Source organism: Oncorhynchus kisutch, linkage group LG18, assembly GCF_002021735.2.
Source record: "Oncorhynchus kisutch isolate 150728-3 linkage group LG18, Okis_V2, whole genome shotgun sequence".
Taxonomy (NCBI): Eukaryota; Metazoa; Chordata; class Actinopteri; order Salmoniformes; family Salmonidae; genus Oncorhynchus; species Oncorhynchus kisutch.
Window position 1 is genome coordinate 35,644,081 of NC_034191.2, and position 27,824 is coordinate 35,671,904.

Consider the following 27,824-nt stretch of genomic DNA (forward strand, 5'->3'; position numbering starts at 1 on the left):
AGGTTATCCAAATCCAGTTGTCATGTCGTGATAAATCATCTTTGCGACTTCAGTATTATTTTCCCAGTTCAAGGGCAGATCTAATTGCTAAGATTTTGGTCACAAAACTCAAGAGACGCTGTTGGAGCTGGACTGGACATGTTCTAAGAAGATATGCAAATTCCATTCCAAGGTTAGCTGTCCATTGGACTCCAGAAGACACACAGAAGAAAGGGAGGCCCAAGACAACATGGAGAACAATGAACAGTAGACACCAGTAGAGCTGGAGCACCGCGGAGAAGATGGCCAAAGACCCCAGGAAGTGGCGATCCTTTGTTGCTGCCCAATGCTCGAGCCGGCGTGACGGGATGAGTGCGTCAGTGAGCTGAGGTTTTACATATTAAATGCATGTTTAAATATGTGTATTACAGTGACCAAGTCTTGTCATAGTACATTTCCATTGAGTCAACAGAACCCTGTGAGTCAAATGTTTTCCTAGACATAAATAGACCTCTGGTGTCATGATAAGAACAAACACCACGGAACTCACACGAGACACCAGCTGGGTTTGTGTTCACTTCAACCTTTATTGTTACATCATTGAACATAGATAATAATCATGTGGTTCTTCTCTTTTTAAAAAAGGACAATGATCCTATTTGGCTAAACATCAGTCAAGTGGAGAGCTCACTCGGTGCTCTGGGTGGGCAGAGATTACACTAAAGAACCAATGGAATGATCTAAAATGTTCCGCCCATCCGGCGCCCCAAAACCAATGCACCCAGGGGTTGACCCTGAGTGGAACAACACAACCGCACACAGACAGAGAGAGACACCTATACCTGGGACACAGAAGCACATGTTACTGGAGCAGAATCACCAGCTGACCCCCACCTGTCAATCATCCACACAAGACCCGCCCTCCCCACCTGTCAGTCATCCACACAAGACCCGCCCATTGGCTACTCCGACCACTCCTGCGAAAAACACTGTCCTCATATAGGGAAACCATACAACACTTTGAATACAATTATTTCTCCTTCTTTACTTGTACAGAACTTGTAAATAACAAAAACATGACAACCAATGTTTATTTTTTTAAAACACTGTTTTAAAGCTTCCCCCATCGTGGTTTTTACGCCTGTTCTACTTCTACCACACGTTGTTGCCTGAAGAAGGAGACGATTTTGGCACAAACCTGGTAAAGATACAGTAAATCAATCACAATGTACGGAGGGTTTCAAAATTATGCAGAAACCATCAAATCTACCCATGCATCAAGTAAGGCAACCTACTGCAGATTTTTTATATAGAAAGATATATATATATATATATATATATCGTACTGCACTATGACAAGTGCACCTATTTCTACCACACCTGTAAGAACTCCTATCAGCAGCCTCTGCTGAATCTACACTTTAAACTGAGCTCATGGGTTGGTGGGGGATGTCAGGAACCACCCCCTTTAGGACCCCAATGGCATCCTGGGTAATGTAGTCACATTCTACTGGAGAGAAGTAGCATAATGCAAGGTGCGCTCTTATGCTACAGTAGCTTTATGGATATTCCAACCGTAAAATAGATTTGTATTATTGTTTCGTCCACATTTATTTTTTCAATGTTTATGTAAAGAAATACTAAATGGTTTGCATTTTGCATTGACTGAATTTGTGTGTATTGGTGCACATCCGAACATGTCCAGTTAGTTGTGTGTGTGAACAGGTGATGCGTGATACTGTGTGTGGGTGGGTGTGCTGCCTCTGTGTTTTCTACAAATCTTTTGTTTTGATCAAAGTGACCAGGGGCTTGTCGTCAGGGCTGTAGTCCTCGTAGGTGATGGGTGTGGCGTCGTACATGGCTGGCCGGGACTTCTTCCCAAATCTGAGATAGGGGACGAAAACACATACATGGAACATCACTTCAGGTAGGACAGCTAGCTACACGCAAAGAAGTTCCTAATGTTTCAAGTGTAGAGTTGCTAGGTTGAGAATGACATACAGGGCAGGGGAGTGTAATGTTAGAAAGGAGATGTTGCATGTTACAAACAGAGTAATAGGAATATGGCGTTGTAAGAGAGGTATTACACATTTCCCCACAAATCTACCGGAACGGGCCTTTATCTCGTGTTTTTTCTAGTATTACATTGTTATTGATTATTGTATTCTTGGGTTTAGAGTTTGCAAGAATGGCATTTCACTGACATTAAAAACTTGAAACTTGAATGGGCCTTTATCTCCAGGCGAACAGTAAATCTATAACAGGAGGTGTTTGTAATGGCTGAATCAAATGAATACAGTCAATGTTAACAATGTTGGGGCACTTGTATTCTTAGAGTAAGCCAACATTGTGCCGTCTCACCTGGCATGGCGGATGGAGGCGATGGCGTTGCTGAACTCGCTGTCGATGCTGCGGCAGTTGTAGAACTCCTGGTAGGCATGGCGAGATGAGCCCTGGTACTCGATGCGGCTGATGCGGCAGATGCCCACGATGAGGATGATGAGCATGAGGACAAAGGCCACGCACAGGGCACCGATGATGATGTAGAGGGAGTGACGTGGCATGTTGGTCAGGGTGTCCTCAGGGTGGGCCGTCTTCCACTGCAAGTCTGAGAGAGAGACAGACAGATTGTTATGAATAACCTAAGAAAGGCATATACATGTAATCATATATCATAATTAACTCATTCAAACAGGGGATTCTGGGTAATGTACTTACGTATCTCACAGCTGGCCCCTATCCAGCCTGGGGGGCAGTGGCAGGTGTAGGCATTTGATTGGTCGATGCAGGTTCCACCGTGATGACAGGGGTTGCTCTCACACTCGTTGACATCAACCTCACAGTCCTCCCCTGAGAGAACCGATAGCGTGGGGGGAGGGTTATGTTTAACTGGAACAGCAGGTACAGGTATATTTTCAAAGTGATCAGAGGGGGTTTGCTCCCTAGTCAGAACAGCCTACTCCCACGTGTCACCAAGGCCCATTATGATAGACTGGGTAACAGATGTGTATACACACACACTCGCGCGCGCACGCACACATGCATGCACTCACACACACACACATACAGTGCAGAGTTGAAATCCTCACCCAGGTAACCAGTTGGGCAGACACAGGTGGCGTTCAGGCCCACACTATCACAGCGTCCTCCGTTCTGACAGTGAGCCTTCAGACAAGGATCCCTGTAGATTTCACAGTGTCTGCCTGCACAGGTACACACACATATGGCCCATTATGACGCACTCACAGTACTCTCTATAGACCTGGGTTCAAATACCATTCAAAATATTTCAAACACTTTAAGCGTTAGCTTTAGCCTGTCTGGAGTGCCAGGGGGGCTGTGTTTGTACATTTGGGACTTTTCTATTGGTTCCATTGCAACAGACAAGCTCAATCAAGCACAGCATAAGTATCTGACATGATTACAAATAGTATTTGACTCCAGGTTTGCTCTACATATAACAGTTTACACTAACTCAGCACTCTATCTCGCTACAAAAACACATACTGTAGACAACATACAATCCCTTATATGAATACATTTGTAATGCAGGTTGTAGAAACTCATTGAATTAGCATACATATTGCAGTATCAGCATCATCACACAAGCCCACCCCAGGATAACATACTTAAAACTGTCCCCGTTGAGTTGTCAGTCACACATACACACACACCCCTACCTTCATACTGGGGAGTGCAGACACATTCGTAAGCGTTGATGAGGTCTCTGCAGGTAGCGTAGTTCTGGCAGGGGGCTGACAAACACTCGTTGTATTCCTCCTCACAGTACAGACCATGGTACCCTGGGAGAGAGGGAGACACACACACACACACACACGCACACACACACAGACAAGGAAAACCACACTGTCTTTGATCATAATATTAGATGACAGTTCAAGTAATGATTAAGTTTAGATATCACTACCAAGAAGATCACGGTGAAACACTCTTCAGCACATCATATTTTTTAAGATATGTTTTTAAAGGGTGAGATAAAAGTGGTTCAATGTGCCTTTATTTCTATATAGAGATTATCACTTAGACGGAACGAGTCAATGCATTTGTTTCCCTACATGACTATGGCAAAACCTTGTGGATGTTACATCCACAGACATCCTATTAAATCAACTCTAGATGTAATTCTATGGTTACATCGATACAGGCATGAGTCAGCTGTGACTGTTGATGGTCTATTAAATGCAGTACACTCCAGTTGCCACTGGGTGGCAGGTTTGCACTGGGACTGAGAACAGTGGGTCTTGTTGTTTTTCCCCATAAAAGAGAAGCAGTATGAGCCCAAGGTCAGAACACAGTGATTGACAGAATCTCAGAGTTGACATAGGACATTGTGTTCTTTCTTTAGAGCTTACAAGCAGAAGCTACCGTACTGAGTATAGACATGTCTGTATGTATAATGCGTGTGTGAGTGTGTGTCGGGCTGTGTGTGTGTGTCTGGCTGTCTGCTTGTGTGTGCATGTGTTTGTCGTTTACCATGAGAGGAAACATTTACATACAAAGTAAGCCTTGATAATTCCCAGAGGTTCTCATAAAAAGCCAGTGAAATGTCAAGTGCCTTTCCCAGACTCCCAGACCGATTTCCTCTGGCTAGTCTGACTCTCCTCTGTCTGATATGGATACAGGGAGCCTGGGATCCACTACTAGAGTATATATGAGCTCCTTCACAGCCTCCTCTCCTTGTAGAGGACACAGACACCAGCTGGCATATTGATGAACAGGAGAAAAGGTCAATTATTTCCATAAGCGAGTCTGATGTGTGTCTGTCTGTCTGTGTTTGTGTGTGTTTGTGTTTGTGTGTGTCTGTGTTTTGGTTGCTTGTGTGTGTGCCTTCTTGCATGTGTGTGTGTGCATGAACATACGCATGTCTATGTGTGTGTGGAGTCTGGGTGTGGAGAGTTAAGCGTCTGGAATGCTGGAATGCTGATTGCAAATCACCAATCACATCATTCCCATTAGATGGTGGCTGTAAGAATGGAAATGTGTGATTGGACGACATCATCTGCCCAACTTGTGTAGTCAGACAACGGTTGCAGACAGACAATGGTCTGGAAGGAAGTGGAACGCAACTGTTTCACCTAATAAAAAGAGATCCTAATAAAAATATATCGCCATGGCAACCATATGATAGAGGAGGGGAGAGGGAAATGAGGTGAGGAAAGAGAGACAAAGAGAGCGGGACAGAAAGCCAAAGAGAGAAAGAGATGATGAGCAATGGAGAATAACAGAGAATATGTTAGAGTGAAAGGTGAAAAGAGATATTCTATTATGTGTGAATGTACTGTCAGGAGGACAATAGAGTGGACAGTGTGATCCCCAAAATAACGATTTTAAGTGAAGTGATCTAAAATGGTGAAAAATTAAAAACCGGCCATTACTAATTTAGAGCGTATCTCACTAAGATTGCAAATTAAATCAAAATGAAAACTGAAAGATGGAAAGATATATAAAGGGAGCTCTAGGACAGACTGTGTTGATGGTTCTATTGATAGGGTCCTGCAGTCACACCCAGACCAGGGTTCAAATACTGTTTTTAAATCTTTCCAATATTACTACCATTTGTTTTAGCCTGCCAAATGGGCAGGGTTTGCAATTTTGCAACTGTCCTATTGGTTCCCTTGTACCAAGCAAGCTCAATCAAGCCCAGCTAAAGTAATTTCAATGATTTCAAATACAATTTGAACCCAGGTCTGGTTACAATGCTGAATAAGGGATAATGATTTGTCATCATTCCACACCATTAATCTGAGCATGGAGCCATAAAAACAAGTGGCATGATCAATGAGCCTGTAATGACACGTCAGTCATGCGTTACCCAGTGTGTGTCGTAATCAATGATATCACTGGGGTGGGGAATGGGTTGTGGAATGATGAGTAGTAACAATGCTAATTTATGATGTTGCACAGTGCATTCGGAAAGTATTCAGACCCCTTCACTTTTTACACATTTTGTTACTTTACAGCCTTATTCTAAAATGGATTTGTGACGCCTACTCCCGCTCCTTCTCTCCAGCCCTTGATGTCGCTGGTCTACTAACCACCGGCCCTGGCAACAATCATTACTCACACCTGGTCATCATTATCTCCTTGATTACTCCCCATTTATTTAGCCCTCAGTAGACAGCAGTCACTAGATAGTATTGTTTTCTCTCACGTTCTGTACGCTTTTCATTTTCTGTTCATCAGCATTGTTTCATTATTAAACTCACCTCCTGCACCTGCTTCCTGACTCCCGGCGTATTTAGTTACAGAATACTACCTCGCAACATGGAAGCAGCAGAGGATAAAAACATCTTCCAGACGGTCAAGGAACAGGGTCATCTACTCCACCAACACCACAAACCAGCTGACGCAACTGGGTATGGCCATGGAGGAGGACCTACGCGTTATCTACTGCCTCGACATACCCAGTGAGGCTCTCAATACCCCTATCAGAAGGCCTCCTACCGCGGGTGGTCACAGTGAGCCAGTCCCCCAGCCTACTGAGCTCAGTCCTCCCAGGTCAGTGATGCCCTACTGTCCCTCCCGGAGAAGTATCGACGGTACTTCCGTCGAAATACCGTGGCTTCCTACTCCCTCTATTTCGCCTATCAGATGGGAGCAACCACGACCGAGAGATCCAAGGTTGCCACGGTCATTTCCCTGCTGACAGGGTGGGCGTTGGAGTGGGCTACAGCCATCTGGGAGAGAGGAGAGGAGGAGCTGGGTTCCGATGAGAGGTTCATGGCTCTGTTCAGGGAAGTCTTCAACCATCCTCCAGAGGGCAGAGAGGGAGGTGAGTGACTTCTCCAACTCCAGCAGGGTTCCCAGATCGCTGCGGAGTACACCTTCACCTTTCGGACTGTGGCAGCCTCCAGCGGATGGAATGAGCCGGTGCTCCACACTCTATTCTGGAGAGGACTGTGTGAAGAGGTCCAGACGGAGTTTTCTTGTCAGGGTGGCAATCTTTGGGAGCGCCGGTGCCCACCTCGCACTCGCCTTCCTCCTTTGGCTGTCCTGAGGCAGAGCCTGAACCCATGGAGGTAGAGGCCATACACCTCTCCGTGGCAGAGCGGCATCGCCGGAGACACCTGGGGCTCTGTCCCTATTGCAGGCCAGGATGGGCACCAGCTTCAGTGTTGTCCGGTGCATCCGAACCCGGGGTCCACTAGAGCAGAGGTGCGGCCCTGTGACCTTCCATCTCCCAGGGTAGGCATGAGTATTCCATCATCATAATTTTCCGCCAAACCCTTTCTGGTTCCCATTTCACTGGCTGGCTGTCCCTCAAGTGTTGTCTCTACAGCTCTAGTGGACTCTGGTGCCGCAGGGAACTTCATCAACCAGGCACTTGCCTTCTCCAGGGCCATAACTTTGTACCTGCTCTCCTCTCCTTTTCCGGTTCAAGCCCTGGATACGTGACCATTGGGACACAATTACGCACATCACAGCACCACTCACCCTCACCGTGGGACCCATGTGCCAGGAAAGCCTTCCTCATCATCACCCCACCCGTACACAAAGTCATCCTCGGCCTCCTATGACTCCAACATCATAACCCCACCATATCCTGGTCGAGGATAAGAATCACTGCCTGGGGCCTCCCGGGTGGCGCGGTGGTTAAGGGCGCTGTACTGCAGCGCCAGCTGTGCCACCAGAGACTCTGGGCCCAGGCTCTGTCGTAACCGGCCGCGACCGTTTGGCCTAGCGCACAATTGGCCTAGCGTCGTCCGGGGTTAGGAAGGGTTTGGCCGGTAGGGATATCCTTGTCTCATCGCACACAAGCGACTCCTGTGGCGTGCCAGGCGCAGTGCACGCTAACCAAGGTTGCCAGGTGCACTGTGTTTCCTCCGACACATTGGTGCGGCTGACTTAAGGGTTGGATGCGCGTTGTGTTAAGAAGCAGTGCGGCTTGGTTGGGTTGTGTATCGGAGGACACATGACTTTCAACCTTCGTCTCTCCCGAGCCCGTAGGGGAGTTGTAGTGATGAGACAAGATAGTAACTACTACCAATTGGATACCACGAAATTGGGGAGAAAAAGGGGTAAAAAATTCAACAACAAATAAAGAATCACTGCCTGGGGACCAGGATGCCAGGGGACATGCAATCCCGTACCCTGTGGTTCCACGTCGGTGGAGGGTCCTGTGAGTGCCCTCCAGCCCATCAATCTGTTCTCCCATATTGTTAGCCCCGTGTTTTAGGACGTAGATGTGGACATCCGCCAGGCTCTGGAGAGGGAACCCGCTCTGGCTACCTGCCCTCCAGAACACATCTACGTCCCCATGGGGGTAAGAGGATCGGCTGTTGACCTGGGCACACATCCCTTGCCACTGGACACCCAGGTATCATCCGCACCATCCAATTCCTTTCCGACAAGTATTGGCACAGGATGTCGCCCAATATGTCATCTCTTGCTCTGTATGTGGCCAATCCAAATCTCCCCAGGACACTCCAGCAGGGAAACTAATTCCCCTTCCCTTGTCTCAGCGGGTATGGTCACATCTGTCCATAGACTTCGTAACTGATCTCCCCCTTTCTGAAGGTTTTACCACTATTATGGTTGTTGTTGACAGATTCTCTAAATCCTGCCATTTTATCCCTCTCTCTAGTCTACCTACCGCTCTCCAGGTTGCGGAGACACTATTCCAGCAGGTCTTTCGGCACTACGGTCTTCCGGAGGACATCGTTTCCAACTGTGGTCCCCAATTCACGTTGCGGGTATGGAAAGCCTTTATGGAGAAGCTGGGGGCACGGTCAGCCTGACATCCGTGTACCGGCCTCAGTCCAATGGGCAGGTGGAGAGGATCAATCAGGAGCTGGGGAGGCTCCTAATGAGTTACTGCCAGGACTGACAGGGGGAGTAGTTCCGGTTCCTTCCCTGGGAGGAGTACGGCTCGGCACTCCTCCACCGGGCTGATTCACTTCCAGTGTGTCCTGGGATACCATCCGGCCCTGGCTTCATGGACTCCGAGCCAGACCGAGGCCCCTGCAGTGGACGAGTGGTTCTGCCATCAGAAGGTTCAGACGGACCGCCACTGCAGTAAGGCGGAAGTTCCATCCTGGTGATCGCCCTCTGGCTCTCCACTAGGAATCTCCCGCTCCGCGTGCCCTGCCGGAAGCTTAGTCTCCGGTTTGTGGGGCCCATCAAGGTCCTCCGGAGGGTCTATGAGGTAACTTATCGTCAACAACTCCCTCCAACTACCGGATCTCACCATCCTTTCATGTCTCCCTCACCAGGCCAGTGGTTCCTGGTCCCCTGGCAGATGTCGTCCCCCGAGACCCCCCCCCCTGCCTCCCCTGGACATCGAGTGGAACCCTACCTATGCCATTAGGTCCCTCCTGGATTCTTGACATTGTGGGGGTTGGCTACAATACCAGGTGGATTAGGAGGGGTACAGTCCTGAGGAGAGATCTTGGGTCCCAGGGGCAGACATCCTGGACCCCAACATCATCCGGGATTACCATCTCCGGCCCGCTCCTCGCCCTCGGGTCAGTCCTCCTGGCCGGGGGGGTACTGTCACGCCGGTCCACTAACCACCGGCCCTTGCTACAATCATTACACACACCTGGTTATCATTATCTCCTTTTTACTCCCACTTTATTTAGCCCTCAGTAGACAGCAGTCACTTGGTAGTATTGATTTCTCTCACGTTCTGTACGCCTCTCATGTTCTGTTCAACTGAATCGTTAAATTTTTTAACTCTCCTTCTGCACTTGCTTCCTGACTCCCAATGTATTTTGTTACAGAATTCAATTATTTGTTCCCCTCATCAATCTACACACAATACCCCATAATGAAGAAAACATTTTTTTTTTGCAAATGTCCTGTTCCATTGATGTCCTGTTCCAAATGTCCTGTTCCACTGTTCCTGTTTCCATTGATCATTCTTGAGATGTTTCTATAACTTGATTGGAGTCCATCTGTAGTAAATTCAAAAATTGGACATGATTTGGAAAGGCACACACCTGTCTGTATAAGGTCACACAGATGACAGTGCATGTCCGAGCAAAAACCAAGCCATGAGGTTGAAGGAATTGTCCGTAGAGCTCCGAGAAGGGATTGTGTCGAGGCACAGATCTGGGGAAGGATACCAAAACATTTCTGCAGAATTGAAGGTCCCCAAGAACAACTTGGCCTTCATCATTCTTAAATAGAAGAAGTTTGGAACCACCAACACTCTTCCTATAACTGGTCGCCAAGCCAAACTGAAGAATCGGGGGAGAAAGGCCTTGTTCACGGAGGTGACCAGGAACCCGATGGTCACTCTAACAGAGCTCCTTTGTGAAGATGGGAGAACCTTCCAGAAGGACAAACCATCTCTGCCACACACCACCAATCAGGCCTTTATGGTAGAGTGGCCAGACAAAGCCACTCCTCAGTAAAAGGCACATGACAGCCTGCTTGGAGTTTGCAAAAAAAAAACACCTAAAGGACTCTCAGACCATGAGAAACAAGATTCTCTGGTCTTTTGAAACCAAGATTGAACTCTTTGGCCTTAATGCCAAGAATCACACCTGGAGGAATCCTGGCACCATCCCTACGGTGAATTATGGTGGTGGCAGCACCATGCTGTGGGGATGTTTTTCAGTGGCAGGGACAGGGAGACTAGTCAGGATCGAGGGAAAGATTAACAGAGAAAAGTACAGAGAGATCCTTGATGAAAACCTGCTCCAGAGTGCTCAAGACTGGGGCGAAGGTTTGCCTTCCAACACGACAACAACCCGAAGCATATAGCCAAAACAACGCATGAGTGGCTTTGGGACAAGTCTCTGAATGTCCTTGAGTGGCCCAGCCAGAGCCCGGACGTGAACCCGATCGAACATCTCTGAAGAGACCTGAAAAATATCTCCATCCAACCTGACAGAGCTTGAGAGGATCTGCAGAGAATAATGGGAGAAACTCACCAAATACAGGTGTGCTAAGCTTGTAGTGTCATATCAAAGAAGACTTGAGGCTGCTAAAGATTTCTTTTTTGCTTTGTCATTATGGGGTATTGTGTGTAGATTGATAGAAAAGATGTTTTAAGGGAATAAGGCTGTAACATAAACAAAATGTGAAAAAAAGTGAAGGGGTCTGAATACTTTCCGAATGCACTGTATATTATATGTGTCAGGCTTACTGTGATATCTGATTTTATTGTGGGAGAATCAATCTGTTAGATAGTCTTAGAGCTTATCTATAGTGTGGATAATTGAAGGTTGATCAGATAGAGAGTACCCCCCATTTAAACAGGCACTGTTATTTAATGGCTCACCTGGAACACACAGACATCTGTAGCTGGTGCCCACACTGCGGCAGATCCCATGGGCACAGGGGTTGAGGGCACAGAAGTCCACCAGCTGGGCACAGGTTGGGCCGGTGAAGCCGGCAGCACAGCTGCAGCCAAAGTCCAGGCCGGGACCCTGGGGGAAGCAGCTCCCGTTGTTGTGGCAGGGGCTGGAGGCACATGGGTCCACCCTCTGTTCACACATACTGCCCTGATACCCTGAGAAAGATCAAGGGAGTATAAGAGAGAGAAAGAGAGAGAGTGAGACAAAGAGAGAATGACAGCACAAAAAGAGAGGATGAAGGAAGGAAAATGAAAGAGAGAGAGAGAGAGAGAGAGAGAGAACAAGAGGGAGAGAGAGAGAGAACAAGAGGGAGAGAGAGAGAGAGAGAGAGTGTGAGTGAGAGAGAGAGAGAGAGGGGGGGGGGGGTGGTGAGCATCTGGTCTGGTGGCAGGAATGCTATGGGGTTCTGGGGTTGTGAAGAACCGCATCGTGGGTGTTGAGGTGGGTCTGTGGACTCACTGGGATGTAGCCTACAGCGTCTGTTTTGTCTACACACACAAACCCATGCCCCGTCCCCCATCCCCCGCCCACACACAAACACATACAAACAAACAGGCACTGTTATTTAACCCAAGCCAGAAAGCCCATACTTAAAGACATGCTCCAGCACATTTATTTTAAACCTGCTTTGGGCTGGATGTGTCAATGTGTAGTTCATACATGCATAATTTATGAGAAAGAAAGAAAGAAAGAAAGAAAGAAAGAAGACCAACACAGAACCCACTGACTCCAGTATATTATTCCTCCCTCTCTGCACTGACAGTGAAATAATAAATGTCCATCAATCTGGGTGATATAGAGTCCTCCATGCATCTGAATACATGAATCAGCAGACCCTGAAAGCCTCTCTTCATTAGCCCGATGAAATACACACACTGACGCAATCAACATGTTCCCAGGTTACATTGACTGTGTAACACACACACACAGGCCAACACACACCCATAGGCTGACACAAACACACTCACAGAGGCATGCACATGCTCATACACACTCACACACACGCACAGTCCTATCACAATAAACTACAGTCTCCTCTCTGCGCTACCATGGCAACGATCCCGAAAAAAACAGCTTGTGATGGAACCATTCTCCTGAGGAAGGAGGGAGGACAGAGGGTCAAGGTGGAGAGAGGTGAGGAGGGAAGAGGCAAGGGTGGCACCTTGAGAGTGGCAGAGATGGAGGCAGTGATTGCAGAAGGTGTGACAAAATGGAGGTTTGATTGAGGGTGACCCAATTGATCAGTATTTCTCATAAGAGCAACAGGATGTAGGAGGCTAGTGGGAGTGGAGCAGCCAGGTCACACCAGATCGGCTGTAATATTACATGTTTTTCCAGGTCTCCAAGACGTCGGAAGATGCCTTCCATACCAGTCACTAGGGGCAACGTGAGTGCCTATTACCATCGAGCAGGATCACGGCTTGCTGGGAGTTATGGGTGGGGATAGAGGAAGGGCTTAAAGGTCCTGAACAAAAAGATCCCATGTCAAATAGCCTTTTATTACCCATAATCATTTGGGGGATAGAAGTGCTACAAATTTGAAAAAAATGACTTGTTACCATTGTTGTATGAAATGAGAGTTAGAGTCCGCCTTTTCCCTTAATAATCCCGCCTCCTGAATCCAAGTGTTTGACATGAGGGAGGGGACCAAGTGATCAAAATGTATCAATGTAGAAGCAACATTCAGTTGTCATACTTTGATTTGGTTCCATCCAAATTTCATGATGGGTTCAATCCCATTGCTAGGCACACATTGTTATTTTTTTTCTTTTTCAACCCTATTTCAACCCCCCCCCCCCCCCCCCCCCCCAGATGAATTTTGGATACTGAAGTGTGGCGTTGGGTGGAGACATGTAACACACACATACATGTGCACACACACACACACACATACATAGACACACAACCGCACATAATCTCAGATGTTGTAGAAAACGAGACATGATGAGAGGTAAAGACAAGAGAGAGGTCAAGGTGCCAAAGAGGAGAATGTGAAGAAGATAGGAGGGAGGAAAATCTGACACCCTGCTGTGTGTGTGTGCATTTGCCTTGGGCAGTGTTGTCAGGGAGACTGGCTGGGTGTCTGAGCATCAGGACCCCATCTCTCTCTCTCTCTAATTTTCTTTCCTTCTTCCTCTTTCTTTCTGCTCTCTGTCATTCTCTCTCCCTATCTTTGTCTCTCTCTCTCTCTCTCTCTCTCTCTCTCTCTCAGATCATGCTGACAAATGATCAAGCTCATAATTCCCTATGACACAAGGGGTAGGGGTCAGCAGGCATGGTAAAGACACACACGCACGCATGCGAGTGCATGCATTTGCACACATGCACACACACATGTGCACCCCCACATGCACCGAACCCCCCACCATCACCACCACACGCACTTTACCAAGCCTCCGCAATAAACCAGATTCCCAGGGGAGCTCTGATATGAGAAGAAAACAGCTTTTGCAGAGCTGCTGTACCGCTTCTACTTGCCAATACTGTAGAGCGAGTTAGGAGTCTAAATATAGCACCCCCACCCCTCCTGTTCCCCACCGGAGACAGTGCCAGTCCCAGAGCTGAGAGAGAGAGACCTCAGAGGACAGACACAGAGCTAGGAGGACTGCTGGGAACAACCTCTAGAGGCTCTGGCTGTGTCTGAAATTGTACCCATAGTCCTTCAGGAAAATCGCTCAAGATTGACTTTGAAATTTGACGTCTGTTCATGTCCTGAGGACATCAGACTTTAACCCGTAACTTAATGATTCGTACTGAATGCCTAAATGTACTGTTTTAACCCTATCCCAACCCTTGTTTTCTAAATTTGACATTTGGAGAAATGTCGATTAAAGTCTGAATCTGAAGTCAAATTGGTCAAACTTGGAGATCTTATTGGTTTCCTATTAAGTGTACTACTTTTGACAAGGGCTCGTAGGCAGTATGTCATCTGACATGAGGGGTCATGAATGGACATGACACCTAATAACCGAACTTGTGTCATGTTTATGATACTGCTGTGCTAATGCTATTCACCTGCTCATAGACAGGAAAAACCGCAGCTATTTGCATTCAGCAGTGGCATTTGGTGATCATAAGCTGTAATTTAATCTGCTATTGTTGTCATCTGCTGTCATCCATCACTTTGTTTTATGCACAGCGTGATAACTTCCGCCGAGAGGATCTGTGCTAAATAAACTTGGTCTGATTTATGTGTGTGTGGGTAGGCAGTTATACAACACTGGGAACAGCTGACAGAAATAGGTTTCTCTGTGTGTGTGTGCATGTGTGTGCATGTGTGTGTGCATGTGTGTGTGTGTGTGTGTGCATGTGTGTGTGCATGTGTGTGTGTGTGTGTGCGTGTGTGTGTGTGTGTGTGTGTGTGTGTGTGTGTGTGTGTGTGTGTGTGTGTGGATGAGCGTGCATGCGTGCGTGCATGGGTGCTTGTGCACATTGGGAGAATGCTTTTTTTACTCTTGGTGACAGGGTGCAGTATTTTCACGTCCGGATTAAATGCATGCCCATATTCAACTGCCTGCTACTCATCCCCAGAATATAAGATATGCATATTATTAGTAGATTTGGATAGAAAACACTCTGAAGTTTCTAAAACTGTTTGTATCATGTCTGTGAATATAACAGAACCTATTTACCAGGCGAAACCCTGAGGACAAAGATTTTTATTTTTTTGAGGTCACTCTCTTTTCAATGGGTTTCATTGGGAATTCAGATTTCTAAGGGACCTTCTTGCAGTTCCTATCGCTTCCACAGGATGTCAACAGTCTTTAGAAATTGGTTGAGGTTATTCCTTTGTGTAATGAAGAAGTACGGCCATCTTCAACGAGGGTCACTTGAAGTGTACTGTTAGTGGCTTGTGACCAGAAAGCACGCTTCAGTTTGTTTTCTTCCTGTATTGAACACAGATCATCCAGTCTTCAATTTTATTGATTATTTACGTTAAAAAATACCTAAAGTTGTATTACAAAAGTAGTTTGAAATGTTTTGGCAAAGTTTACAGGTAACTTTTGAGATATTTTGTAGTCACGTTGAGCAAGTTGGAACCAGTGTTTTTCTGAATCAAACGCGCCAAATAAATGGACATTTTGGATATATATCGACGGAATTAATTGAACAAAAGGACCATTTGTGATGTTTATGGGACATATTGGAGTGCCAACAAAAGAAGCTCGTCAAAGGTAAGGCATGAAATATATTTTTATTTCTGCGTTTTATGTTGCGCCTTGCAGGGTTGAAATATGGTTTCTCTCTTTGTTTACTATAGTGCTATCCTCAGATAATAGCATTGTTTTCTTTCGCCGAAAAGCCTTTTTGAAATCTGACATGTTGGCTGGATTCACAACAAGTGTAGCTTTAATTTGGTATCTTGCAAGTGTGATTTAATGAAAGTTAGATTTTTATAGTCATTTATTTGAATTTTAATTTTCCTGGCTTTTGGCCAGGTGGGACGTCCCACATATCCCAGAGAGTTTTTTTTTAAAGAAACCAAATTCTTATGAAAGCTCTTCACTTCATGTGTCTCCAGGGATAGTTTAAAGAGAGGAGCAAGAGTAAATATACGTGTCACTTCTTCTCCAAAGAAAGAAGAGAGACAGTCTAGTCCGAAAGGAAAGGTCAAAAAGTAAAGAAACAACAGTACCAGAGAGTGTGTTTTCCTCATGGAAGACACTGCTTCTGCTGTGTGTTATACAAGGAAATGCCATACAACACAACCTCTCTGTACCTAGCACTGAGGGGTATGCTACAAAGCAGGATAAATGAGTTAGCCAGCTAACTTTGATAAGCAACCAGAAAAAACTATTGATTTTATAATTAAATAAAAAAGCTAAACTTAGATATGTCTATTCATTTGTTAAATGAATTAGACCATAATTAGACCATAATAAAAAGTTATATCAGAATATTTAAAAAAGCTAACTGGCTAACTGCGAGGACATATGCTGGGAGACGAGAAACAAGTACAGGGAGTGAATATTTAATAAATAACAGATATGAAACAAAACACGGACAGCATCTGGACAGGGGAAACATAATGACATTAATGCTGACAAAGGGATCAAACTGAGGAATAGACAGATATAGAGGAGGCAATCAATAAAGTAATGGAGTCCAGGTGAGTCCAATGAAGCACTGAGGAGTGGGAGCCAGACGAGCCGGCTGAGGTGTGGGAGCCCGACGAGCCGGCTGAGGCGTGGGAGCCCGACGAGCCGGCTGAGGCATGGGAGCCCGACGAGCCGGCTGAGGCGTGGGAGCCCGACGAGCCGGCTGAGGCGTGGGAGCCCGACGAGCCGGCTGAGGCGTGGGAGCCTGATGAGCTGGCTGATAGTATCCAACGCACACCTGAGCCAGATAAGGCATGGAAGCCTGACGAGCCAGCTGAGGCATCCTAGGTTCCTCCAACCAAACCAAAAACAAAAAATCGCCCTGATGCTTCCAATATTGGTGTTCAGTGTTCTGTGAGGACAGACGCTGGGAGACGAAAAGCAAGTACAGGGAGTGAATATTTAATAAATAACAGATATGAAACAAAACACGGACAGCGTCTGGACAGGGGAAACATAACGACATTAATGCTGACATGGGGATCTAACTGAGGAATAGACAGATATAGAGGAGACAATCAATAAAGTGATGGATTCCAGGTGAGTCCAATGTAGCTCTGATGCGTGTAATGATGGTGACAGGTGTACGTAATGACATCCTGGCATCCTCGAGTGCCAGAGAGGGGGAGCGGGAGCAGGCGTGACACTAACTCCATAATCCTGCTTTGTAGAATACAACTATGATATACAGTACCAGTTTCAACAGTTTTAGAATAAATGTGAAGACATCAAAACTATGAAATAACATATATGGAATCATGTAGTAACAGAAAAAGTGCTAAATATATCAAAATATATTTTATATTTGAGATTCATCAAAGTGCCTTGATGACAGCTTTGCACACTCTTGGCATTCTCTCAACCAGCTTCATGAGGTAGTCACCTGGAATGCATTTCAATTAACAGGTGTGCCTTGTTAAAAGTGAATTTGTGGAATTTCTTTCCTTCTTAATGAGTTTGAGCCAATCAGTTGTTGTGACAAGGTAGGGTTGGTATACAGAAGATAGCCCTATTAGGTAAAAGACCAAGTCCATATCATGGCAAGAACAGCTCAAATAAGCAAAAACAAACAACAGTCCATCATTACTTTAAGACATGAAGGTCAGTAAATCCGGAGAATTTCAAGAACTTTGAAAGTTTCTCCAAGTGCAGTCGCAAAACCATTAAGCACTATGATGAAACTGGCTCTCATAGGGACCGCAACAGGAGAGGAAGACCCAGAGTTACTTCTGCTGCAGAGGATAAGTTCATTAGAGTTACCAGCCTCAGAAATTGCATCCCAAATAAATGTTTCACAGAGTTCAAGTAACAGACACATCTCAACATCAACTGTTTAGAGGATACAGTGTGAATCAGGCCTTCATGGTCAAATTGCTGCAAAGAAACCATTACTAAAGGACAGCAATAAGAAGAAGAGACTTGCTTGGGCCAAGAAACATGAGCAATGGACATTAGACCAGTGGAAATCTGTCCTTTGGTCTGATGAGTCCAAATTTGAGATTTTTGGTTCCAACCGCCATGTCTTTGTGAAACGCAGAGTAGGTAAACGGATGATCTCTGCATGTGTAGTTCCCACAGTGAAGCATGAAGGAGGAGGTGTGATGGTGTGTGGGTGCTTTGCTGGTGACACTGTTGGTGATTTATTTAGAATTCAAGGCACACTTGGTTTGCACTTAGTGGGAATATCATTTGTGTTTCAACAGGACAATGGCCCAACACACCTCCAGGCTTTGTAAGAGCTATTTGACTAAAAGAAGAGTGATGGAGTGCTACATCAGATGATCTTGCCTCCACAATCACCTGACCTCAATCCAATTGAGATGGTTTGTGAGGAGCTGGACCGCAGAGTGAAGGAAAAGCAGCTAACATGTGCTCAGCATATGTGGGAACTCCTTCAAGACTGTTGGAAAATAATTCCAGGTGAAGCTGGTTGAGAGAATGCCAAGAGTGTGCAAAGCTGTCATCAAGTCAAAGGATGGCTACTTTGAAGAATAAACTAATTCAAATATATTTTATAACACTTTTTTGGCTACTACATGAATCCATATGTTTTATTTCATAGTTTTGATGTCTTCACTATTGTTCTACAATGTAGAAAATATAAAAAATTAAGAAAAACCCTTGATGAGTAGGTGTGTCCAAACTTTAGACTGGTACTGTACTTTTGCCCTCACATTCACCTGCAAGAAAACAACAACAAGAAAACAACAACAACCGTGAACCCTAACACATCCTTTACGTCTCTCCTCCTCAGTCTCTCACGACTGGATGGGAATCAGGTGGACATGAGTCTGCAGTGTGGAGCTGTCTGCTCCCACTCCCAGTGTGTTGTGTATAAACAGAGGTAGAGGTGAGAGGTGCCTCCTCACCACCCTCCACTGGCTGATTGTGTTGACCTGCAGTCACATGCTCACTGGAGAATGTGATTGGCTAATTGCCTTGAAATCCAATAGAAAGGCTTCAAACGGCAGGATTACCTAACGAACCTGTTAAAGATTTTGAGGCGCTCTCTCTCACACACACACACACACACACACACACATACATACACACACACACACACACAAACACGCGCACACACACACACACAACTCCTTGTCGTACTAATTAAAAAGTGCTGAAGCAGTTTCCGCCCCCATTGTTGCACCATAACCACGATCTCTCTGTGAAAACAACCAAAGGAAAAAAACTGCTGTGGATGGATAAATATTCTGGTCGGCATTGGCGCTCGTCCAACAGGGTAAGATTAATAATTTAATCCGAGTTGCATTGCTACCAGGACTGTGAATCAGAACTCAGTGACCGCAGGGAATTGTACCTGCAATGTACTATATTTTCTGGATCAGGTTGTACATTTCTACCTCTGTTGTTGTGTTGATCTGTTCGAAGAGGATTGTTCCAGGATCGCTTTCCATGTGTGTGTGTGTGTGTGTGTGTGTGTGTGTGTGTGTGTGTGTGTGTGTGTGTGTGTGTGTGTGTGTGTGTGTGTGTGTGTGTGTGTGTACATAAAAAGCGTGGATTGGCATGCCCTTATTTAGGAGTGCTGTGTTTGGCAGAATTTAGTTTTAGCGGGCTAGCGTAGATTTCCCATGTGGGGCTGAGAGCAGGTCGTTAGGGCCAGGAGGACTAATTAGACTAGCGGAGGAAGGCTTAAATTAAGCAACGGGCTGGCACAGATAAACACAGAGCAGACACAGAAACTAACAGCAGCGCTACCATGATAGCCTCACACACACATTCAGACTCACACGCACACACACTGACGCATATACACACCACGCACGCACACAAGAACACCAGACACACGCCTAGAACCAGGACAGTCCAACACACACACAACCAGCTAATGAGGATCTGAAAATAAAACGGATTAACAACGTGGTATTGTGCAGTACATCCTTGCTATTGTGAATTGCTGTGGATCTGTACATGTTATGTTATGGCAAGAGTTGTTCTGCACTCAGAGAATTGCTGTGCTATTGGTACTGGGGTACCCTCAGGGCAGACCTATGATAAAGTACCTACCCTCAAGGCAGACCTATGATAAAGTACCTACCCTCAGGGCAGTAGCACCTGGGTCCTGCCAGGCTGCTGGAGCAGGTAGCCCCGTTTCTGCAAGGCTGAGACAGGCAGTGGTCCACCTGCAACTGGCAAAGATCACCCTGGAACCCTGTAGCACACAGACGAAACACAGTGTCACATAGCATTAAACCTGAACACACACAGGGAGCCAAATATACACACGCAACTCTAACGCATTGACATGCAAACCATCCAACTACCACTATAACAAGCATGCACGGATGCATCACACACACACACACACATTTCACACCAGTCACCCTACGTCTCACACTTCCCCATGACTGTCTCTCTTCATTAACTTATTAGGTCAATTCAAAACAGAACCCTCACTCTTCCAAGAACAAGTCAACAAGTCCTGCATCTAGCCAATTACCTCCAGCCTTATTACCCATCAAGCCAATTAACATCAATCATGTAGTGCGGCCTCCATATTGCTCTGGATGAGCCTGTGAGAACCCACTGCCCTCAGTCTGTCAGGCAGACAGACATACCACCACAGTCCTGTAATCACCCTTCTCTAATAAGATGTGGCTGGCCATCAACAACAGCCTCTGCTTCTATAACAAGGTAATTAACCTGTCAAGTAGATCAGAGCTGCACTCACTGGCCCGGGCCCCAAACATATCTAGTTGATAAGTTGAAAGGTTGCATTCTTCTCTGCATTCCCTATTTCATTTGGAGACACTCACACACGCACGCAGGCATGCATTCCACATGAGGTTGGGCAGAGCGGGCTCGTAATGGCTGGAGCGGAATCGGTGGAATGGTGTCAAATACATCAACCACTTGATTTGCAAGTGTTTGATGCCATTCCATTTGCACCGTTCCGGCCATTATTATGAGCCGTTCTCCCCTCAGCAGGCTCCTGTGATGCACGCTCATACGCATGTACAGGCAGACAGACACACACACACACACAGTAGTTACCTGGAGGGCAGATACAAGTGAAGTTACGGCCCTCGTCCCCCTGCCTCAAGTCACTACAGATGGCGTAGTTCTGGCAGGGCCTGAGGCGGCAGGCATCAAACTCCTCACAGAATATCCCAGAGTAACCATCCTCACACTCACAGAAGAAGGTGCTCTAGAGGTCAGAGGGGACACGGGGTCACTGTCACATACTGACTCAAAACACTTTATACGTCACTGGGATGGTTCTGGATACTGGGGCTACATGGGGCTCTGCGATTCTCTATTGTTAGTCCTGTACACCCCACCGATGCCCTTTTCCTCCCAGCTCCCCATAGTGTGGTGTGCTAAATCACCCTGTAACAATGCACCTGTAGGGGGGAGGGAACGAGTTAGCAGGACCTCAGTCTATCACGCGTCTCCTCTCTCCTCTCTCTCTTCTCTTTTCTTTTCTCTCACTCCTCACCTTGGTTCTCTCCATTTCCTCTCTCTACTCCTCTGTGCAGCAGTGATCAGTGTGCTAACAGTGACGCCCCTAGGGACCTAGCGAGAGGGGGGGCCCCAGGGAGTAGTAGAGATGCAGGACTTAAGAACTCTGTCTCCATCCCACAATACCTTTCTGGCAATAAGGCATGGTCTTTATTCTGTCTTGCTTATCTTTTTCTCCTCTCAGTCTCCTGTTGCTATGTTACCGCATAGTGTATCATCAAGACAATAGTATCGCAATCTTACAATATTCTGCTGAATTACAGCAGTTACCTTCCAGTATATTGAGGGGAAAACCTGTTTTCTGAATATTGAAAGTGACATTTTAAGCCTTGAAATATTGTTCACAGGATAAAGCCCAAAAGACAAGGGACTGATTCACCAACTCAAGGGCAGCTGACATCACATATCTGATCCCTGACCTCTTACCACAGAGGGCTGAGTGATGCACTTCCCCTTCCCAGAGCATTGTGGGTCGCTGAAGCGGCTGCCAGGCTCCACACAGCTGCTGGCCTTCACTGTCAGATTGAGACGCAGGGTGACCTCCGAGCCACTGGGGGCGCCCATGCGCAACACACCTACAACAGGAGAGAGAAAAAACAGTTATTCTAAGGTCCTAGCTGATTCACCTTGATAAATATGAAAAGGCTGACTACATGTGAGCAATATTGAACAAATTGCCTATTTAACTAGAGAGAAAATGGTGGTTGGGGGGTGAGGGGTCGACAAGGACTTAGGTACAGAGGCTAGGTGCAGAGAGAAGTGATGGTTCCTTGCAAAGAAGATTATGTTTAAACTAACAGAAGATGAACATCATTGTGCGCAACATTGACCAGAACACCTTACGTTTGACAAATGTTCTAGGAGGGGTTGCATATGGATCATTGCCTGGATAAGACACCTCTAGCTGCCACTGCAAAAGAAAAATGGATTCCTCGGCGACCAACTATTAGAGAAATGTTGAAGAAAAGGCCATGTGAGCAAATATTAATTAAAACAGAAGCATCCATTTTAAAATAGACTCAAAGTGAAGATTAACAGTCATCGTTATGAACCTGGTCTGAGCCAATAAGGCGTGAGCACAGCCAGGATAAGTCATTGCCACAGCAAAGCCCTGCAGCCAATCAGGAGTCTGTACAAGCTGGTCCCCTAACACCTCGCCATTTTCTGGTTAGATCAGCCCAGTGACGTCTGTTCCTCACAACACAAGCTCACAAATGCACAGTCACTGCTCTTCTTGTATGCAGCACTCCCATGCAGTCACACCCCTGCTGCGTTTAGACAGGCAGCCCAATTCTGATATTTTTTTCACTAATTGGTCTTTTGACCAATCACATCAGATCTTTTCACATCAGATCTTTTTCAGAGGTGAACTGATTGGTCAAAAGAGCAATTAGTGAGAGAAAAAAATCTGAATTGAGCTGCCTGTCTAAACGTAGCATTAAACACGCACACTGTAAAAAGGACAACTTCACCGCATCAAAGGGACGATGGACGGGGCCATGTACCGTCAAATCTTGGGTGAGTACCTCCTTCCCTCAGCCAGGGCATTGAAAATGGGTCGTGGATGGGTATTCCAGCATGACAAAGACCCAAAACACACGGCCAAGGCAACAAAGGAGTGGCTCAAGAAGAAGCACATTAAGGTCCTGGAGTGGCTTAGCCAGTCTCCAGACCTTAATCCCATAGAAAATCTGTGGAGGGAGCTGAAGGTTCGAGTTGCCAAACATCAGCCTCGAAACCTTAATGACTTGGAGAAGATCTGCAAAGAAGAGTGGGACAAAATCCCTCCTGAGATGTGTGTAAACCTGAGGGCCAACTACAAGAAACGTCTGTCCTCTGTGATTGCCAACAAGGGTTTTGCCACCAAGTTCTAAGTCATGTTTTGCAGAGGGGTCAAATATGTATAACATTTTTGACATGCGTTTTTCTGGATTTTGTTGTTGTTATTCTGTCTCTCACTGTTCAAATAAACCTACCATTAAAATTATAGATGGATCATTTCTTTGTCAGTGGGCAAACGTACAAAATCAGCAGGGGATCAAATACTTTTTCCCCTCACTGTATATGTATATTTTACAGTCTACTCTGTATGACACCATCAGTATTTCATTCACACCATCTGTCTCATGTACGTACATGCATCCATGCACGAGTGGGAACGTGTGGGAACGTGTGTGCACGTGTGGGAACGTATGTGCACGTGTGGGAACGTGTGTGCACGAGTGGGAACGTGTGGGAACGTGTGTGCACGAGTGGGAACGTGTGTGCATGAGTGGGAACGTGTGGGAACGCATGTGCACGAGTGGGAACGTGTGTGCACGTGTGCATGTGTAGTGCATGCTTTTGCATGTGAGGCAGATTATGTGGGATGCACACAAGCAGACATAAACACAGCTCCACAGCAGTCTTGCTCTCAAGGATGTGACTCATTTATTATCCAGAGTGGTAAACCGCCAAACACGATGACAGAAAAACAACTCTTTCTCTCTCTTTAATTCTCTCTCCCCTTCCTCTCCTCTCTCCCATCCCTCACTCCCCCTCATTCTCCCTCTATCTCTCTCTCTTCTCCCCCCCCTCTCTCTTGATGTTGCCCCCCCCCACAAACACCATCTCCTCAGACAGAGCCGCAGGATCTCAGGCGGAGTGTCTTCAGCCAGCACAAGGTCAGTGGACAGACAAGCTGAGACATGACAAAGCTGTGTTGTTATGGAGGTCACGCACAGGGGTCAAGTAGAAAATTCACTAAAGGGCAGGACACCAATTATGACGCCACACCTGCTGGGATCTACCGAACCCTCAGGGCGTACGTTACTGTAACATTCCTCATTGAAAATAGAAAGACTTCGCGATAAAATATGCAGAAAGATAACAAAATTGAATTCCAGAGCCAAGTGTTTATGTGCGCCACCCCCATACAAATGAGCCATTATCATACTGTTTATGGATTTTATGGATATTGTGTTCTTGATTGACATTTCATGCAAATTACTGATCCAGGCAACTCGGAACACAGCAGAGAATGTGAATGGTAAAATTGAAAACATGATGGAATATCATACTATCTTATTCATGGCTCTGACTTTAAGGTACCTTATACCAATAAACTACACGTATGTTCTACGTATAAATATGTATTATATGCACTTTTACCACTAGATGCGCTATGCAAGGATCCATTACCTTGGAGTTGAAGATAGCCATCTCTAATCCAAAATACAGTATGCACCAATGACAGGTTTGGAAATATGGAAGTCATAGTGCCATAACACATATGAATATATGTTTACCACCAAATGGACAGACAGAATAGAGTAACCTATATTCCTCCATATGGTTTTTAACAGTTGTATTGAAGTGGCGGAAAGCCTTCTGTTCCACATGGGAACCAATAGGATTACATAAGTAAGTAAATTGAGATGGAGGAGGGGCCTTACTGAGGAAGTAATTGTGTCTTATGCACTACACCATCAGATGTGCTACTGGATTCATTTCTTAGGAGATTGTAACCTCTTACCATAAAACATACGCACCAGTGGTAGGTAAAGAAGTGCTTGCTACATGTGTCTAGGTTTCCCACAAGATGGACAGGAGGAGAGAATAACAGGAGAAAGTTCCTTCCTCCATACTATTTTTATTGTTTGTGACCAACTTTTAATTTAGTTAAGTATATATATACAGTGCCTTGCGAAAGTATTCGGCCCCCTTGAACTTTGCGACCTTTTGCCACATTTCAGGCTTCAAACATAAAGATATAAAACTGTATTTTTTTGTGAAGAATCAACAACAAGTGGGACACAATCATGAAGTGGAACGACATTTATTGGATATTTCAAACTTTTTTAACAAATCAAAAACTGAAAAATTGGGCGTGCAAAATTATTCAGCCCCCTTAAGTTAATACTTTGTAGCGCCACCTTTTGCTGCGATTACAGCTGTAAGTCGCTTGGGGTATGTCTCTATCAGTTTTGCACATCGAGAGACTGAATTTTTTTCTCCCATTCCTCCTTGCAAAACAGCTCGAGCTCAGTGAGGTTGGATGGAGAGCATTTGTGAACAGCAGTTTTCAGTTCTTTCCACAGATTCTCGATTGGATTCAGGTCTGGACTTTGACTTGGCCATTCTAACACCTGGATATGTTTATTTTTGAACCATTCCATTGTAGATTTTGCTTTATGTTTTGAATCATTGTCTTGTTGGAAGACAAATCTCCGTCCCAGTCTCAGGTCTTTTGCAGACTCCATCAGGTTCTTCCAGAATGGTCCTGTATTTGGCTCCATCCATCTTCCCATCAATTTGAACCATCTTCCCTGTCCCTGCTGAAGAAAAGCAGGCCCAAACCATGATGCTGCCACCACCATGTTTGACAGTGGGGATGGTGTGGTCAGGGTGATGAGCTGTGTTGCTTTTACGCCAAACATAACGTTTTGCATTGTTGCCAAAAAGTTCAATTTTGGTTTCATCTGACCAGAGCACCTTCTTCCACATGTTTGGTGTGTCTCCCAGGTGGCTTGTGGCAAACTTTAAACGACACTTTTTATGGATATCTTTAAGAAATGGCTTTCTTCTTGCCACTCTTCCATAAAGGCCAGATTTGTGCAATATACGACTGATTGTTGTCCTATGGACAGAGTCTCCCACCTCAGCTGTAGATCTCTGCAGTTCATCCAGAGTGATCATGGGCCTCTTGGCTGCATCTCTGATCAGTCTTCTCCTTGTATGAGCTGAAAGTTTAGAGGGACGCCCAGGTCTTGGTAGATTTGCAGTGGTCTGATACTCCTTCCATTTCAATATTATCGCTTGCACAGTGCTCCTTGGGATGTTTAAAGCTTGGGAAATCTTTTTGTATCCAAATCCGGCTTTAAACTTCTTCACAACAGTATCTCGGACCTGCCTGGTGTGTTCCTTGTTCTTCATGATGCTCTCTGCGCTTTTAACGGACCTCTGAGACTATCACAGTGCAGGTGCATTTATACGGAGACTTGATTACACACAGGTGGATTGTATTTATCATCATTAGTCATTTAGGTCAACATTGGATCATTCAGAGATCCTCACTGAACTTCTGGAGAGAGTTTGCTGCACTGAAAGTAAAGGGGCTGAATAATTTTGCACGCCCAATCTTTCAGTTTTTGATTTGGTAAAAAAGTTTGAAATATCTAATAAATGTCGTTCCACTTCATGATTGTGTCCCACTTGTTGTTGATTCTTCACCAAAAAATACAGTTTTATATCTTTATGTTTGAAGCCTGAAATATGGCAAAAGGTCGCAAAGTTCAAGGGGGCCGAATACTTTCGCAAGGCACTGTATATATATTTTGTGTGTGTGTGTGTGGGGGGGTACAGGTACAAACACTATCAAGGAAATGCATGCAAAGATAACCCAAACCACCCCTCCTCCACATCTACCAGCCCGCATCCTCCCTCCCCACCCGGAAACCATGTTCCACCCCCCCCCCCCCCCCCACCTCCCGAATCCATATCGTTTTTTTGTAGCAGTATTATTGTAGTTGTGGAATTGCTTCCTACTTACTGAGGAAGTAGTTGTGTCCCAGGGGGAGGGAGTGGTCAGGGACCACCAGTCCATCTGAGACCTGCTGGAACCACATGATGGTCCCCTCCACCAAGGAGGAACGCTGGAAGCCATCCTTGTCAACACGCCACAGGACGGGAGCGCCACTCACATTCACCACAATCCTGAAGAGAGAGGGAGAGAGAGGGGAGAGGGGAGGGGGGGGATAGAGAGTGTAAGAGAGAAAGAGAGTCTGAGCCAAACACTTTTGTTACCAGCCTGCTACAGTGCTTTCAAAAAGTATTCATACCCCTTGATTTATTCCACATCTTGTTGTTACAGCCAGAATATTTAAAAACAATACAATTACAAAAATTCACACTCATCTACACACCCCATCATGACAAAGAGAAAACATGTTTGTTTTTTTACATTTGAGCAAATTGATTTAAAAAAAATGATATACAGAAATATCTAACTTAAATAAGTATTCACACACCTTTGTTATGACACTCCAAATTGAACTTAGGTGCATCCAATTTCTTTGTTCATCCTTGACATGGAGTCCACCTGTGGCCAATTCAATTGTTTGGACATGATTTAGAACGAAACATACACGCCTATAGTAGGGTCCACAGTTGACAGTGCATGTCAGAGCAGAAACTATAACATGAAGTCCAATGAACTGTCCGTAGATCTCCGAGATAGAATTGTGATGAGGCATATATCTGGGAAACAATTTCAAGAGTGTTGAAAGTTTCCAAGAGCACCGTGGTCTCCATTATTGGGAAATTGAAAAAATGTGAAACTACCCAGACTCTGCCTCGAGCTGGCTGTCCATCCAAACTGAGCAACCGTGCAAGATGGACCCAATGACCACTCTAACAGATCTACAGAGTTCCTTGGCTGTGATGGGAGAACCTGCTAGAA

The 27,824-nt window shown here is 45.7% G+C and overlaps 1 protein-coding gene across 1 annotated transcript in view; it reads right to left on the reverse strand.

Moving 5' to 3' along the window:
• Positions 1-542: 542 nt before the first annotated feature.
• The window catches only part of LOC109909036 (delta and Notch-like epidermal growth factor-related receptor), a 73,370-nt gene continuing 46,088 nt past the window's right edge, over positions 543-27,824 (reverse strand). Inside the window, exons 4-13 of the mRNA XM_020507915.2 lie at positions 26,916-27,079; positions 21,812-21,960; positions 20,918-21,071; positions 19,962-20,075; positions 11,231-11,461; positions 3,660-3,782; positions 3,069-3,182; positions 2,698-2,829; positions 2,341-2,587; positions 543-1,863 (exon numbers count right to left, since the gene is read on the reverse strand). Coding sequence (XP_020363504.1) covers positions 1,752-1,863; positions 2,341-2,587; positions 2,698-2,829; positions 3,069-3,182; positions 3,660-3,782; positions 11,231-11,461; positions 19,962-20,075; positions 20,918-21,071; positions 21,812-21,960; positions 26,916-27,079 — 1,540 coding nt within the window. The 3' untranslated portion in view covers positions 543-1,751. The remainder of the gene's footprint in view (positions 1,864-2,340; positions 2,588-2,697; positions 2,830-3,068; positions 3,183-3,659; positions 3,783-11,230; positions 11,462-19,961; positions 20,076-20,917; positions 21,072-21,811; positions 21,961-26,915; positions 27,080-27,824) is intronic.